This window comes from Lissotriton vulgaris, chromosome 12 (assembly GCF_964263255.1).
Source record: "Lissotriton vulgaris chromosome 12, aLisVul1.2, whole genome shotgun sequence".
NCBI lineage: Eukaryota > Metazoa > Chordata > Amphibia > Caudata > Salamandridae > Lissotriton > Lissotriton vulgaris.
The window spans coordinates 260,895,346-260,910,959 of NC_141700.1; the positions used below are offsets into that span (position 1 = coordinate 260,895,346).

General features: G+C 47.6%; 1 protein-coding gene across 1 annotated transcript in view; it reads left to right on the forward strand.

Moving 5' to 3' along the window:
* Nucleotides 1-15,614, forward strand: part of CNGB1 (cyclic nucleotide gated channel subunit beta 1) — a 1,326,699-nt gene that overhangs the window by 74,364 nt on the left and 1,236,721 nt on the right. The window contains exon 3 of the mRNA XM_086945539.1: nt 11,187-11,229. Within this exon, the coding sequence (XP_086801665.1) occupies nt 11,187-11,229 (43 nt within the window). The remainder of the gene's footprint in view (nt 1-11,186; nt 11,230-15,614) is intronic.

Genomic DNA, 15,614 nt, shown 5'->3' on the forward strand with positions numbered 1-15,614 from the left:
ATTTAGTTAACCCTACCGGGGCTAGTGATATACACCAAAAGGGTCTAAAAGAAGGAGCAATCCCCAAGCAAAAGGTAAAAAAACCCACCTTTACTAAAGGGAAGAAAGCACAAACGGTCAATAAGCGTAACAACCCCTTCTTAGTCCCATCAAACACAAATGGGGCAGCCTGTGCAATTGACACTGGGGGGGCACATTCTACAAACACCGGCTTGCCTCTAAGCCTCCCAGACGACACCATCATAGATAAAAGTCTGGAGGAAATCATGGAATTAAGTGGAGAAATTACTAGCTCAGCTCAACATAGTCAGGAGGGGTGTGGGTCAAATATGTTTGACAATAATAATATCTTGAACATATTAAAATCTTTACTTGAACCCATGGAGGCTAGACTGCGCCGCATAGAAACCATCTTGACCAATATTCACAAAGACATCAGTGCCCCTAGCCTCACCACGAACCCCAAAACATTTCACACCACTAACACAGCCACCAAGTCTTCTTTGGCTGGCAAAAAAGCTACTGTGGTTAGTAATAACTCTTCTAATAGCACAAGTAACACCCCTGCTGTGGAAGGCACTAAATCTAAAACCACAGTGTCAAAACAACCTGAGACTTCATCTAAACCTAAGCCACCCCCCCCCAGGTTAAATCAAATGACCCTATTCCACCGACCCCAAACCCGGTATCGATAGCCGAACCCAAGGTAATGGCCCGTAGAAACATCCATCTTCCCCCAGATGCATGCCCCTACGTAGTGATTCTCACCGGGGTTAGTGTAATTTCACCTTTAGAAACTGAATCCAACCAGGCCCTAAAAAATAAAGTGTGCCACTGGCTCTCTAAAAATTATCCCTTACCGCCTAACATGCCAAGCAACATCTTAATGGTGGAAAGAACCCCATGGGTGGGAGGAAATAGGAAAAGTCTGCAAGGGGACTGCGTGGTGGTCACCTTTGAGAACACACAGGTGGTAGATTTAATTTGTAGAGGGACCCCTAGATACCAAGCTAGTACTGTCACCGCCAGGCCCCTCTCTTACTTCTACCTACCTGGTAACCAAACAGATAACAGATGGAGTTGGTTAAGGGGCCCACAGGAGACAACAACAATTCACAGGCAAAACCACCCTTGGGAGGCACACCCTGCAGGCTGGGATGAAGGTGTTAATGCGGGTTGGAACTTGGCCAGGCCTAGAAGAGGAAGACCGCCTTATGGGGGCTCTGTGGCAGGGCCCTATAATAGCCACCCACCCCACTACCAACAGTTTGCTCAGGGATATGACAATTTTTTCAATTTCCCCACCTCTAATCGATATGATTATTTGTCAACTTTAGATGGGAATGATTGACAAACACAGGTCTCTCCCTGTATAGAAAAACCTGAAAACAACCCCTCATTCTCTATGCAAATGGATAAGAGCATTTTGGACGGGCAGATGTCCTGTTCAATTACCATTAATTGTGAGGGTGGGGAAGGAAGAGATCCTCTTAATGTAAAAACGGCTGGGCCTTGGAGGGGCGAGGATTTGTCAATAGCAACCTGGAATATTGCGGGACTCAAAAATAAAGTGGATAATCCAATTTGGCGGGACCAAATAGGTTCCATGGACCTAATAGCCCTGCAGGAGACCTGGGATACTGAAAATCTACTGACTCTGGACGGGTTTACCACCTTCTCAACCCCAGCAGTTGGATCCTCGAGGGGGCGTGCCAGAGGGGGTTTGGTTACTCTGATTTCTGCCAAAATCCCTGGGACATACACGCAAGTAGCCACTGGTTGTCCTTACTGTGTTGCTGTCTTAATCTCCTATAGGAATCATCACAATGTCTTGGTCATAAATTTTTATAACTCATTTGACAGGGACAGCCCAGTAAGTAATTTGATGATGTTAAGTGCTTTTCTGGCCAACTTTAAAGAGTCGGCAGAGCATGACTGTACCATTTTGTTGATGGGAGATTTCAATATTCATAGATGTAAGGAAAACTGCCCCCCCAATGTGTTATTTGGTACCCCGGACGAAGAAAATACCCATTTTGAACACTCAGAGCAGGGTACCTTTCTGGAAATAATGTTGGCTGAACATGGGCTTATTTTACCAAAGGCGGATGATGAGGATATCCCCACTTTCACGGGCCATGGTAGTGGCTCTGTGATCGATTATATTTTCCTCTACAGTACTAATGGAGCCCAAAGCAGTAGCTACACAGTCTTAAGGTCCCATTTCAGTGATCATAACCTTGTGGTTTTAAAAGCAAAGAATATATTTGTCATCAAGGATAGCTGTAAAAACTTGACAGATAAGCATGATCTGCGGTTAACGGATCAAGCACGCAGAATCAGATGGTGTAGAGTAATCCCAGATGAGTTTTTTTGTAACTTGTGTGAGAGTAGTAGGGATGACCTGATGCTGTGTTTGGATGAACGGGCTGGGGATGGCGAAGTAATGGAGGCGTATAAAAAGGTCTGCATTGATATTCTCTCCAAATTGACTGTTCATGGTAAAAGTAGAACACAAGGGAATGACGGCTGGTTCGACAAAAAATGTTCAGCAGCAAACCGTAAACTTAAGGCTGCCCTCAAATTAGAACCAGTTGACAGACGGTTAGTAGCTACCCTTAGGAGAGATTATAAAACAACAATTGATGAAAGGCGGCGCGAGATTAGGGAAGACGCTTGGGCTGATCTAACCTCTACAGAGGTATTAAAAAACAGCGCCAAGTTTTGGGCGGTGGTAAATCAACCTTACTTCTCGGATTCCAACAACAATGAATTGGATTGTGGTATCCAGGAAGAACGATGGCACACACACTTTAGTTCAGTTTATGAAGACGAGACCCAGGTGGTAGAACGCCTGACCGCATTCCCTCAATTACCATACACCCTATCTGTGAATGAGGAGGAGGTGGCAGCGGCCATTGGTTTGATGACCAGTAACAAAGCCCCCGGGCCCGATGGCGTCCCCTCTGACCTTTTTAAAGCTGATACTTTATTTTGGTCCAAAGTTTTAACTAATGTTTTTAATAGAGTCTCTAAGACGGGCATTCCTGAGTCATGGTCACAGTCGGTAATCGTGCCAATTTACAAAAAAGGGGATAGGGGGGACCCTGGTAATTACCGACCCATATCCCTTATTGACTCTGCAGTTAAGGTTTTGGGGAGGGTGGTTTTAGGTAAATTGACCACCTGGCTAGAGGAGACAAACACACTTTCACCTTTACAGTACGGCTTCCGCAAGGGACGTGGCACAATCGACCAAAGCCTAAATTTACAGCTGCTAATTGGGAAGTACACCTTAGCTAAACCAGGTTCATTGTTTATTGCTTTTATGGATCTGTCCTCGGCGTTTGACCGGGTAAACAGATCTAAATTGTGGGACCAGCTCCTTAATATCGGAACAGACCCCAATATAGTTTACTTTCTAGCAGATCTTCATAGGGATCTTACTGCAACGGTCCGCTATGATAGAAAGGGGAACTGCACGGAGAAAATTAGCATTATCAATGGCGTGAGACAGGGGTGCATCCTTGCTCCCCTGCTTTTCACACTATATATCAACGACCTTGGCAAAGCTTTGAGTGGAGCCTGTAAGGATATCCCGAAGGCTGGGAAATATTTGTTGCCTGCCCTACTGTATGCGGATGACGCTGCACTTCTAGCTAGAACCTCATTAGGACTCCAAAGCTTGCTGAACTCTTTTTATGTCTTTATGGATAATCTTGACCTGAGTGTTAACTTTGGGAAGTCTCACGTCATGGTAGTAGGTCACAAAGCCAAGGCAAGGAAAAATGTGATGCCACTTTTTTGTAATAAACACAAGCTGTCGCGAGTCTCTAGATTTCCCTATTTGGGGGTGGTCTTCGATGAGGGCTCAACGTGGAACCCCCAACTGGTGGAGAAAAAAACCTCCTTGGCACGTTCAACCTCCGCAGTACTAAGATTTTCCCGTAAACTAGGAGTGAAACCCATTGAGGCAGTACTAAAAGTATACGCTTCTAAATGTATTGCAATTGCCACGTATGGGGCCGACTTGTGGGGCTTCAAAAATGTCTCATCGCTCCAAGTCTCAGAGGACAATTTCTTAAAAACTCTTCTTTCCCTGCCTAGCTCTACCGCAAACTACATAGTTCACCAGGAGTGTGGAGTAGGCTATTTGGAAGACAAAATTGCCCTGGCCCCCTTATTAAAATGCTTGGCAGTTTGGCTAAACCCAGAGCTTGATGTAAACCATGAAATCCTAAAAGATTGTCTAAGCCTGGATCATTGGGACAAAATCACCTGGTTGAAGTACGTGCAACAAATGTGTGTAAAACTGGGACGTCCAGAATTGTTTGATAAACCTTCAAGCTTGGTGAAAGGGGATATAAAATGGGTCAAAAACACCTTCTTGCTGAATAGAGGAATGGACAGAGAGGGCAGGGAGCTGCTTAAATCCTCTGTCAGGTCCCATCAGCTGATTGTTTCACCCGACCCCGAACCGGAACTGTACCTTAAAGTTGTGAACAACGCTAATCATAGGTACTTGTTAACAAGGTTCCGTTTGAATAAAATACATCTCTTAATTTCTGGCCGCCCCGTTTGGACTAGAAGTAAGGATTTAGTATTATGCACATGTGATGGTTGTTCAATCATGGATACGGCTCATTTTCTGTTTTTCTGTGACCACTTCAAAGGTATTAGATTTAAATTTATTATACCATTGCTAAAAGGAAAGGGTTTGAGGCAAGTGAAGCCAGCCTTGCTGTACCTGCAACTCTTGGCAGAGATCTGGGTCATTTTTAATGTGGCTAAATTTTTAACTATCGCAATGAGACTTAGCAAAAAGATTGCTTGGCCTTAGAGGACTTTGTATAAACATAAAATACCGTCCGAAACCTTAACCAAGGTCACTAATGTGCATATTGTTGTTTTTAAAAGGAAAAAACTTTACACTCTGTATATTTCTGTTTTTATCCATGTTAGCTGCTATATTTTTTTATGGGCGGATTATGGATTGTTTTAATGCTTGTACACTTTTATGGTTTTTGTGATTTAAACCGAATAAAGTATCTTTTGAATTTGAACATGGCGCTGATGACAACGAAAACAAGAGAAACTGCAAAAAGCAACAGTATGAAGGGTATGCTGGAATTGTGAGGAACGGATCCTTTATGTCTGGCTTGCCATCCAGTCCCCGAGTCTCAGAAGGTTAGGCTGGAGGTGGATACCCTCCATTTTGAAGTGGCGGAAGAGTAACCACTAGTTGAACTCATTGAGATTGATTACGGGGCATTGGGCCTCGACCCTCTACACCACAAGGAAAAGATTGGTGAGGAATCCAGTAGGTTGAGGAAAGTTCTGGCTATTGCCCTTTTGGAGGGAAGATCCTCAACTTCTGCATCAACTAGGACTGATTCAGAGAAGGAAAGAGGGTCGGGAGAGGATGGTTGGCACAGGGAATTGTAGAACTATATCCACAAACCCTGAATCTTTTGAAGGACCCAGGAGTCTGATGTAATTGTCCCGCAATTGTGAGTGTAAGCCACGAGGCTGCCACTCAGTCACACCTGCGGGTTGTGGCTGCAGCCGCCCCTGGACATCCCTCAGGAGCCTCCCTGACTGTGATAGCCTTTAGTGGGATAGAAGCTCCTGAACTTAGCAGGGTCCTGCCATCTTCTGCCACGGTGACCTCTGGAGGGGGCTTGGTACTGGGAACGGCCGGCGGAGCGCGCCCTTCCACGACCAGCCATGGTGAAAACCCAGGGTGTGAAAATGCATTTTATAGCTGCCTGAGCCTTATCCAGGGAGCTGAATGTGGGAACAAAGTTTCCTATCTCCTTCATAAAGGGATCCCCCAAAGTCCCCCCTGGGCGATGGGGCCCACCTCTGAGAGTGCCAGGTCCCCCACTTTTGGGTCTATGTTTATTAGCAGTAACCTGCACCTCTCCGTGGAGATGGGGCAATTGGCATTCTCCAGGAATATGATGGCCTGCGGTCCCAATCTGATAGAGCCTCTGGGAGATGAGGAAGCCAGACACATTGCCATCCTTGGGCAATGTGTCTGGCTTCCTAGGGAAGTGTGGCTCAATGGTTAGAGAGGCAGACCCTGATGCAGAGGTCTAGCCCGGGACCAGGGCTCAATTCCCCGCCTCGGCGGGTCTTGGGCTCAAAATTCCACTGACCTGATAATTCTCGCCTCGGTGCCTCTTCCAATCATGGAGTCCCACTCTGCAACTCTGGGCAATAGCTTGCTTAATCTCCACAACGGCCCCCACAACGGTAAGGATGCCTGGCCTCCACCTTGGGGGTGCCCAGGAGTGGACTCCTCACAGGGAAAGCCAGGATGGGTTCCATAGCGGTATTCGTACAAGCGCCTTGAGACCCTTGCGGGTGAGTAGTGCGCTATACAAGTATCAATTTACACATTTATATCTAAGATCTTGGAAAGGGGGCCAGAGTGATTAAGAAGCTTGTCCTGACTGGAGCGTCAGGAGCGGTCTATCTCCTTCTTGGATCTTGTATGTACTTGTCCAGAAAGGTAGCCACCCGGGCGACAATTTCCAAAGTTAGTGCTACTCTGCCTTCCAGGAACAGATGGGCGCACTCCTCCCGGAGGCGGTAGCGTATCTCTTTGTCCAGAGGTTTCCTTAGCTGCCCTGCTACGTCAACAGACCTTTTCTCCGCTGGGGCTCATTCCACTGAGAGGGGATGCATCTGTTCTCATGGGTCGAGCATGTCTGCTTCTGTGGTAGTGGTACCCTTCCCTGAGGTGGGTTTGCTGTCGGCCGTGTGTAGGGGCGCCAGGACCGATCCAGCTCTTTATCCCTGTCAGAGGTCATGGGGGAGTCCTCCCCATGACCCCTAGAGGCATAGGGACCAAGGGTCCAGAAAGGTCTTCCGTCCGGGGTAGGGGGTTAAGGTATTTCACTACCATCTGCCGGAGCCCCTGTGCTAAGGGCAGAACCGCATCAGATACAGCTCTGTGGATGGCTGCATCCATTACTTCACAAAAGTTCTCATCAATGGGGGTGTAGGTAATGCTTTCCTCCTCCAGGTATGTTCCTGCAGAGTCCTGCATTATGAGGGGTAATATTCAAGCTGGGGGGGCCCGGGAAAGTAGTAAACGGCAGCCCCCAAGGCCAATGGAGGGACTATATCCTGGGGGACACCCAGACACTTACTGGTTTAGGGGCAGTTTGTAAACTCACAGTAAGTCACCTGCCTGGGTCAGCATCCCTACAGACAAAGGCAGCGCGGGCTTTGCGATGCAGTCTGATTGTTCAGACCCCTGTTGGGGCATTCTGACTCCAGGCGGTTGGTGTTACTGATGAACTGCACTTCCGTGGACTGAGGCTCTGCCGGACGCACATCTCACGGTTTAACAGTTACAATCTAGTGTGCTTGCACAGGGAGGCAAGATACGCGCTGAGCATATTGAATTATTTGCCTTGTGGTGCCCTCTAGCGGACAGCAGACTTCACGCTGAGCACCCTTCACGCCACAGTGTGGCTAGACTGGAACTGAAGCGGCAGCAAAGGTGCGACGAAGCATTCCCGCAGCCGCGCCACAAAAGCAAAACAAACATTAGCATTCACAGTGCAATAAAGCAATGCGCAGGGCCCCTGAGGGCCGTTATAATGAAGGCAAAATCAGTAAACAAATGGCATTAAAGCCAGTCCACTTATCTGCAGGCGTCTGGAGCTGCAAAGAAACAGGAGGCAGGAGCGTCTTCACACGAGGATAAAGGGAAATACTGTCTGCAGATTAGATGGACTCAGTGCTGTTTTCTTCTTTAGGGGTTCATGGGAAATGTAGTTTGGTTATTATCAAGTTCTAACAAGGCTGCTCTAATAATAAAGTGAAGAAAGAACAGCATAACCCTCACCTCCGGTCCTGACACAGAAATCCGTCACAGGTTTGACAACCCGGCAGGAGTGTCCATCCACTCCTAGTCTTGGAGCTCTTTCAGCTTCATATTGGGCCTTGAGTAGAGATAGCTCAAATTTGTTGAAAAATATGTGAAAATCGGAAATTATTTCACATTTCTGTGGTAAAAGCTGAAGAAACAATGGTGACAAATCATAATAAAGTCATATTAATGTTGGGAAACATGAAAACGTGCATAACGCTCCAGTTTCACATTTAAATTCAACATTCCTAAATATTAGAAAGGAATCTGATTGGAATCCCTCCGACAACTCACTTCAGTCAGTTTGTGGATCTTGTTATCGAGGTCTTTGACACTGTCACACATGCCCCCACACATACCTCTCATCAGGCCTGAGCCTGCACCATCACACACCTCTCCTCAGGCCCCACTTGGTATGTGTGGACACACTTGCTGCTTTGGCTTTAAGGGGACAGGACAGGAGTCTCTGGGTGACTTAGGTGACATGGCTGGACGTTTTCCCTGCAAGTGCCCCCTGCTGACCCTAACCTGCTTATTGCCTATTAAAATTTATATTAAGCAACTTGGTGTCTGTGAAACTATGTGCGTAATTAGGGAAGCTAATCGAAAGACCACACTGACCCCGTGAAATGGAGGCTAACTATGGAGCCTGATACACCTGGGCCAGTGGCTATAAAGAAAAATGCTTGAAGCACGCACTGAATCCTCGAATCTCCCTGTATAACCACGTCCATAAACGTTTCCTGATGTACCCTCTTAAAACGCAATTTAAAGCTATGCACTGTCGCTTCGACCCTTTATATATACCTAACAGCGGCAGCCCCTTTGCTATGGGGGAGGAGCGTTGCCCCCCCCCCCCGAAAAAAAAACAGCAGGAAAGGAAAATTTCAATGATATTAAGCTCTTGCTTCATTTTTCCTTTCCTGGCGAGTCTTGGGTGGGGGCCTGGGGGTGACAGGCACAGCTGTGTTGCTGGGTTGGAGAGAGCAGGCACAGTCTCCCACTCTGTCTGTGAGCACAAATCGAGGGAGCTCAGGCCATTTGTGAAGTTTTTTTTTAGCCCACCCTACCCCTATGCATCCCATATGCCGGCCCCCGCCCGACCCGCCACTCGTCCACAACACCAGCCGCTGCTGATACCAAGTTGCCAAGAAACGCTCCTTTCATGAATTTATTTGAAGAATTTAAGTTGTATGGTTATTTTACACATTCTTCCTGGTGTAATGGTTGTACTTTCATAATAAAAAATAGATCTAGGAAATTTGAGCTGTACATAGAAAATTCTGCACTGCAAACTTTGGCTGTGCCTTGTGTTGAGTACTAGCTGCCACTATAGCATAGCTACTTGGAAGGCTGCCCTTTAGGCAGGATCTGACACCCTTTCAGGAGTCACTGGTCATCTGAAAACCAGCTGTCATTTTTGCCACATCAAGACAAGAGGAAGTAATTGAGCAATGTTTATTCTCATATACTACTGCACTGTTACGTAAACAATTTAAAACTACTAAAGAAGTGCAAAATGTGCATACATTCCTTTTGTGTCATTACGTGAAATTTTTGAACAATGATGTGAAATTACTAGAAATGCAAATCTGGCATTTTGCACTATATTTTAGTGTGAAATGCATCCTTGCGTCAGTTTTTGGACATGAGGATGCCCTTTATGCTAAAAAGACAGTGCAAAAAAACCACAAGTTTCGCCAAGAAAAGCCAGGGACGTTCTGTCCGTGGATTTCTCTGGTGCACCTATCATTGGAATTATACCCAAGCGACCCCAGTTGTGCCAAGTGGCGTAATGGTGTAAAATTATAGAATTTAACATAAAAAGCATGATACTTAATGACGTAAATTGCACAAATTATGTTGGCACAATTGAAAGTTTGCCTGGCACCAAAAAATATACGGTATAAGTACGAGGTGTAGTGGATAATTTTCAACTTCGCAAAGTGCAAGGTGCTAAGGTCCACATGTATGAAGCTATTTGGCGTTTGCAAACAGGCCGATTAGCAGAATTGGCCCGTTTGTGAATGCAAAAAGGCTTTTCCAATTTACCAACCTCTATTTTACAATTCAGTAACCTGTTACAGTATCGCAAAATGGGTTTGTGATTCAGTATTCGGAAGGTGCATGTTTAGGGCGTCCCTTTCTAATACTGAATTGCAGCGGTATGTGTGAATGTATGGATGTTTTGCGACCAAATACAGTTCGCAAAACATTCACAGTTTACCATCCAATTTAATCTGATGGTAACCCATTTTAAAATGGGAACACATCCACAAGGTACCCCTTCCCTTTTGGGAATGGTGGGCGTTTGAGAGCAGGAAGTGGTCCCACGGACCTCTGCCTCCTCTTAAAAAAGAAGAGATAACTTTTTGTTTTTTTTCTTTGAAACACAACCCGTTTTTTTAAAGGAAAATGGACTGCCTCAAAAAAAAAAAAGATTGCTTTATTTAAAAGCAATCACAGACATGGTGGTCTGCTGACCCCGGCAGGCCACCATCCCCATTGATTTTAGCAATTCCTAATGGGTCGCAAATTACGACCTACCTCATAAATATTGAGGTAGCTCGAGTTACAGCCCCCTAGGAATCACAAAACGAAACTCATGGAATTTCGTACATTAGGAATAGCGATTACCTAATTGCAATTTGCAGAACATCACAAATAGGTAATCGCTATTCCTAATATTGATACAAATGGCCTCAAGTACTTTGTGGGTCAACAAGATATTGACCCCCTGTGCCAGCAAAACTTGCACAGCAATACAGGATTCTCCCAAATTCATTTAAACAAGAAAATCAAACACAGACTTGCCTTCTAAAGCAGCATGTCCCAGATGAGAAAAGAGTGTGCTATAATGAAGCCTGTGGGCCCTTTTGAAGAAGGGCGGATTCTGGGAGACCTGATAGCTCCCTTTGTCACCACTTGTAACAATGTGAATATTTGGGCACTCACAGCGGTCCATCTCTGTGCACCCTTCTGTTTCAGAAAAGCTATTTTGTACGCAGCAAGCACTAGATCGCATAGTGATTTGAGACTAAAATGTAGTATTGACTGAAACCCGCAAACCTGACAAGCAGCACGAGAGCACCGGAAGCTGGTCAGAGCGTCACTGTTGAAAGCACGTTGCTTGTTTGTCACCATGTCAGCAGCACTTTCTGCTCCATCCTGTAGTTGTCATTCTACAGACTTAACGTCAGCATTGCATTTTATACTGTTGTGTGAATATGACTTGGCCTCTACATAAGCATGACTTCAGTCCTTCATTCTTTCCTCTTTTTATTCGATGCTGTTGAAGGAAAAACCAGCCACCCTGAGCAAAGCTTCGGATGCAAGAGATGGTAAGTCTCAAAGAATGGTTAAACTGTTTATAAAAAGAACTGGGAGTAATGTTGTAGGATCCAACTGCACTGGAAATGTCACTGACTACTTTAAGATCCAAGTTACCCTAATTTTCATCACTTGGTAACTGCTACCACTGAATAATGGGACAGGGAACCAACAGTGGGCAGCACCTTGTACAGCAGCCTCATTTCTATTAAGCTAAATTAATAAGGAACACAGACTAGAGCATGGGTACTCACAAACTTTCTCTTGGGGCCGAATTTACAGTGTGGTTTGTGGCCGAGGGCCGCACCGGTGGAGGCGGGGTCAGTGGGGGAGGGGGAAGGGGCTAGAAAGAAAAAAAATGTGACCATGAAGTTGAACACAGGCCCCTGCAGCGGACGGGTTCATCCACTGAACCAACAGACCAGCATACACACACACACATCTCTCTTTCTCTCTCTCTCACTCTCTCTCTCTCCCTATCTCTCCCTCCCTTTCTCTGTCTCCCTCCTTCTATCTCTCTCTCGCTCCCTCCTTCCCTCTGTCTCTCTCCCTCTGTCTCACCTTTCTTTCTCTGTCTCCCTCCCTCTCTTTCCTTCCCTCCCTCTGTCTCCCTCCCTCCGTCTGCCCTCTGTCTGTCTCCATCCCTCCCTCTGTCTCCCTCCCTCCTTCTGTCTCCCTCCCTCCCTTCCTCCTTTCCTCTGTCTCCCTTCCTCCCTCTGTCTGTCTCCCTCCCTCTGTCTGTCTCCCTCCCTCCCTCTGTCTGTCTCCCTCCCTCCCTCTGTCTGTCTCCCTCTGTCTGCCCATCTCCCTCCCTCTGTCTTTCTGTCTCCCTCCCTCTGTCTGTCTCCCTCCCTCTGTCTGTCTCCCTCCCTCCCTCTGTCTGTCTCCCTCCCTCCCTCTGTCTGTCTCCCTCTGTCTGTCCATCTCCCTCCCTCTGTCTTTCTGTCTCCCTCCCTCTGTCTGTCTCCCTCCCTCTGTCTGTCTCCCTCCCTCCCTCTGTCTGTCTCCCTCCCTCCCTCTGTCTGTCTCCCTCTGTCTGTCCATCTCCCTCCCTCTGTCTTTCTGTCTCCCTCCCTCTGTCTGTCTCCCTCTCCATGTCTGTCTCCCTCCCTCCCTCTGTCTGTCTCCCTCCCTCTGTCTGTCTCCCTCCCTCCCTTTGTCTGTCTGTCTCTGTCTGTCTGGCTCCCTCCCTCTGTCTGTCTGTCTCCCTCTGTCTGTCTCCCTCTCTCCCTCTCCCCCCCTCTGTCTCCCTCTGTCTGTCTCCCTCTCTCCCTCCTTCATGTCTTCCTCTCTCCCTCTGTCTGTCTCCCTCTCTCCCTCTGTCTGTGTCCATCCGTCTGTCTCCCTCCCTCCCTCTGTCTCCCTCCCTCTTTCCGACTCCCTCCCTCCCTCTGTCTGTCTCCCTCCCTCCCTCTGTCTGTCTCCCTCTGTCTTTCTGTCTCCTCCTTCTGTCTCCCTCCCTCTGTCTTTCTGTTTCCCTCCCTCTGTCTCTCTGTCTCCCTCTGTCTGTCTCCCTCTGTCTCCCTCCCTCCCTCTGTCTGTCTCCCTCTGTCTGTCTCCCTCCCTCTGTCTGTCTCCCTCTGTTTGTCGCCATGTCTCCCTATGTCTGTCTCCCTCTCTCTCTCTCTGTCTCTCTCTCTGTCTCTCTCTGTCTGTCTCTCTCACTGTCTGTCTCTCTCGCTGTCTGTCTCTATCTCTGTCTGTCTCTGCCTTTATCTGTCTCTGCCTTTATCTATCTGTCTGTCTGTCCCTGTCTCTGACCCTATCTAGCTCTGTCTGCCCCTGTATCTATCTGTCTCTGCCTCTATCTGTCTCTGTCTCTATCTGTCTTTATCTGTCTCTATCTCTATCTGTCTCACCTCACCCGGCTCTCACTCCCTGCTGCCCTCTGTCACCTCACCCGGCTCACACTCCATGCTGCCCTCTGTCACCTCACCCGGTTCTCACTCCATGCTGCCCTCCCACCTCACCCGGCTCTCACTCACTGCTGCCCTCCCACCTCACAGGGCTCTCACTCCCTGCTCTGCCCTCCCACCTCACCGGGCTCTCACTCACTGCTGCCCTCCCACCTCCCACACCCGGGCTCTCACTCCATGCTCTGCCCTCCCACTTCCCTCACCCGGGCTCTCACTCCCTACTCTGCCCTCCCACCTCCTTCACCCGGGCTCTCACTCCATGCTCTGCCCTCCCACCTCCCTCACCCGGGCTCTCACTCCCTTCTCTGCCCTCCCACCTCCCTCACCCGGGCTCTCACTCCCTGCTCTGCCCTCCCACCCCCCTCACCCAGGCTCTGACTCCCTGCTGCTCTCCCACCTCCCTCACCCGGGCTCTGACTCCCTGCTCTGCCCTCCCACCTCCCTCACCCAGCTCTCAGTTCCTGCTGTCCTCTCTCCCCTCCCCCCCCCCACCCTGTGTGTCAGCCTGGGCTGACAGGCACCCGGGCACCCCAGTACTTCACAGGTCTTTAAACAACCATTTGTTTCTTAATGAGGCTTTGTTCACCTCTTAGCGCCCCTGCAGCTCCACTCTTGACTGTAGCTGGAATCGCCCGCCCCCCACAGAGCAGTCTCTCGGTTTCCGCAATGCTGCTCCCCGAGGTGTTTGCTGAAGTTAAAAAAAAAACAACACAGGTGCGATGTCTCAAGCTCCGCGGGCCGCCACTGAAGGCTTGCCGGGCCGCTACTGGCCCGCGGGCCGTACTTTGAGTACCCCTGGACTAGAGCCATTCCCGTCTGTTAACACTCCCCACTTGGCAATGCAATGGCAGCGTTGTGATTGGTGGGGTGGCCCACAGCCAGGCGCCTATGGGGAGGCCATTTTCTCAATGTAGGCTGCATGCAGCCCACATGGAGAAAGGCAAGAGTGTGCATGACTGACTTGGGCAGCCCCAGAGGGCCGACCAAACAGTCAGGGCCCGCAGCATTGGGCTAGCCACTCCTCCACTGCCCTCTAGCAGACCTGTAACCAAACCCGCCCTTAACCAAACCCTTCTGCTTTCTCGCAATGTGAGAAGCAGAAACATAAAACAGTAGTTTTACCATTTTATGTTTCTGCTTCTCGCACTGCGAGAAAGCAGTGGATTGACTCTGCTCCACTCTAATGGAGGAGACACTCCTGAGGTGTAACAGACACAAAATCACGACATCGAGAATCAGGACGCAAAAGATTATTGCCCCGACATCCAGAGTCCCCCTCATTAGACGTTCGATGATAAAATAAGCATTAGACTGTCCCTACAATATCACTAATATGGCATTCCTTTTTAGCATTTACCAAGGAAAGTTCTGAAAAGGTGTCAGCTTGTGACGGCTTCCTAAGAAGACCATTCACATTGAATGGGTCAGGTAGCATAAAGCTACAGAGCTCATTCTAAGATGCTCTCTCCTCTCAAGTCAAGGCCGAAGTCCCCAGACTCTGTCCCTAACCCCAATACAAGAATCGAATGCAAACTCCCAGAGGGAAGTGCAACATCACCCCATTCACCCAAGACACCTCTTCGTAGGTAACTTTCCATGAGACAGCAATGAACCCAGGCCTTGGCTCTATGACCTTGATTCCCAGGCTCTCTCTGGTGAGAAAGAACATCATCCCACATTATCAGCATAGTCGTTCAATGTATCTTCTCCTCCCTAAGCCTAACTCCTCAAACAAAGACATTATTCTAACTAACAAAGATGCATTTCTCCACCTGCAAAAGAAACGTGAGAAAGAACAAGTTCTGCATACAGACAAATTCTATTAGCAAACCCACCTAAAGAGCGACAGGGAGAAATACAGGTTAGGCCTACAGAACTCGGACAATATAAGAAACAGCACATAAATTCATAAACACACGTTTACTCGATTATTGGTACTGAGCATGTTTAAATTAATGTGTTACATAAACATGCAAATTATAATGTCCCTTAGTCACCTGCATTATTCACATCAAGATTTTAGTCAACGCGTACTAATGGTAATGCAGATTTTCCAAGTTATACATAAATATCTCTATCACTTCACTTTATACGTTATTACAGTACACATCCTAATGGCACAAATGTTAACACGATAAAAGATTATACATGCAGGTGCGGACTACCCATGATTATGATGCACCCCTACAACACCAGAGCAGTTTGTGTTCTATCAAGCTTCTCTCAGCCCCATATTACAGTTGATCCCGGGATTTTCAGAAATGGCTGAAGAGAAGTTCCGTACTCCAGCTACAGTAAAGTCAGCGATTCAACAACTTCTGAAAAAGTATAAACCATCTAAGCAAGACTCTGTAAATTTGAAACTAAACCCTAAGCCAGACTCGGGTATAGTCTTAGGTGTGAGAAAAAGGTACGTTCAACCAGAAACAAAAGCAAAAGACTGGTGCGTTGGGTAGAAAAGCTTGAAGTGCTGCAGGTTT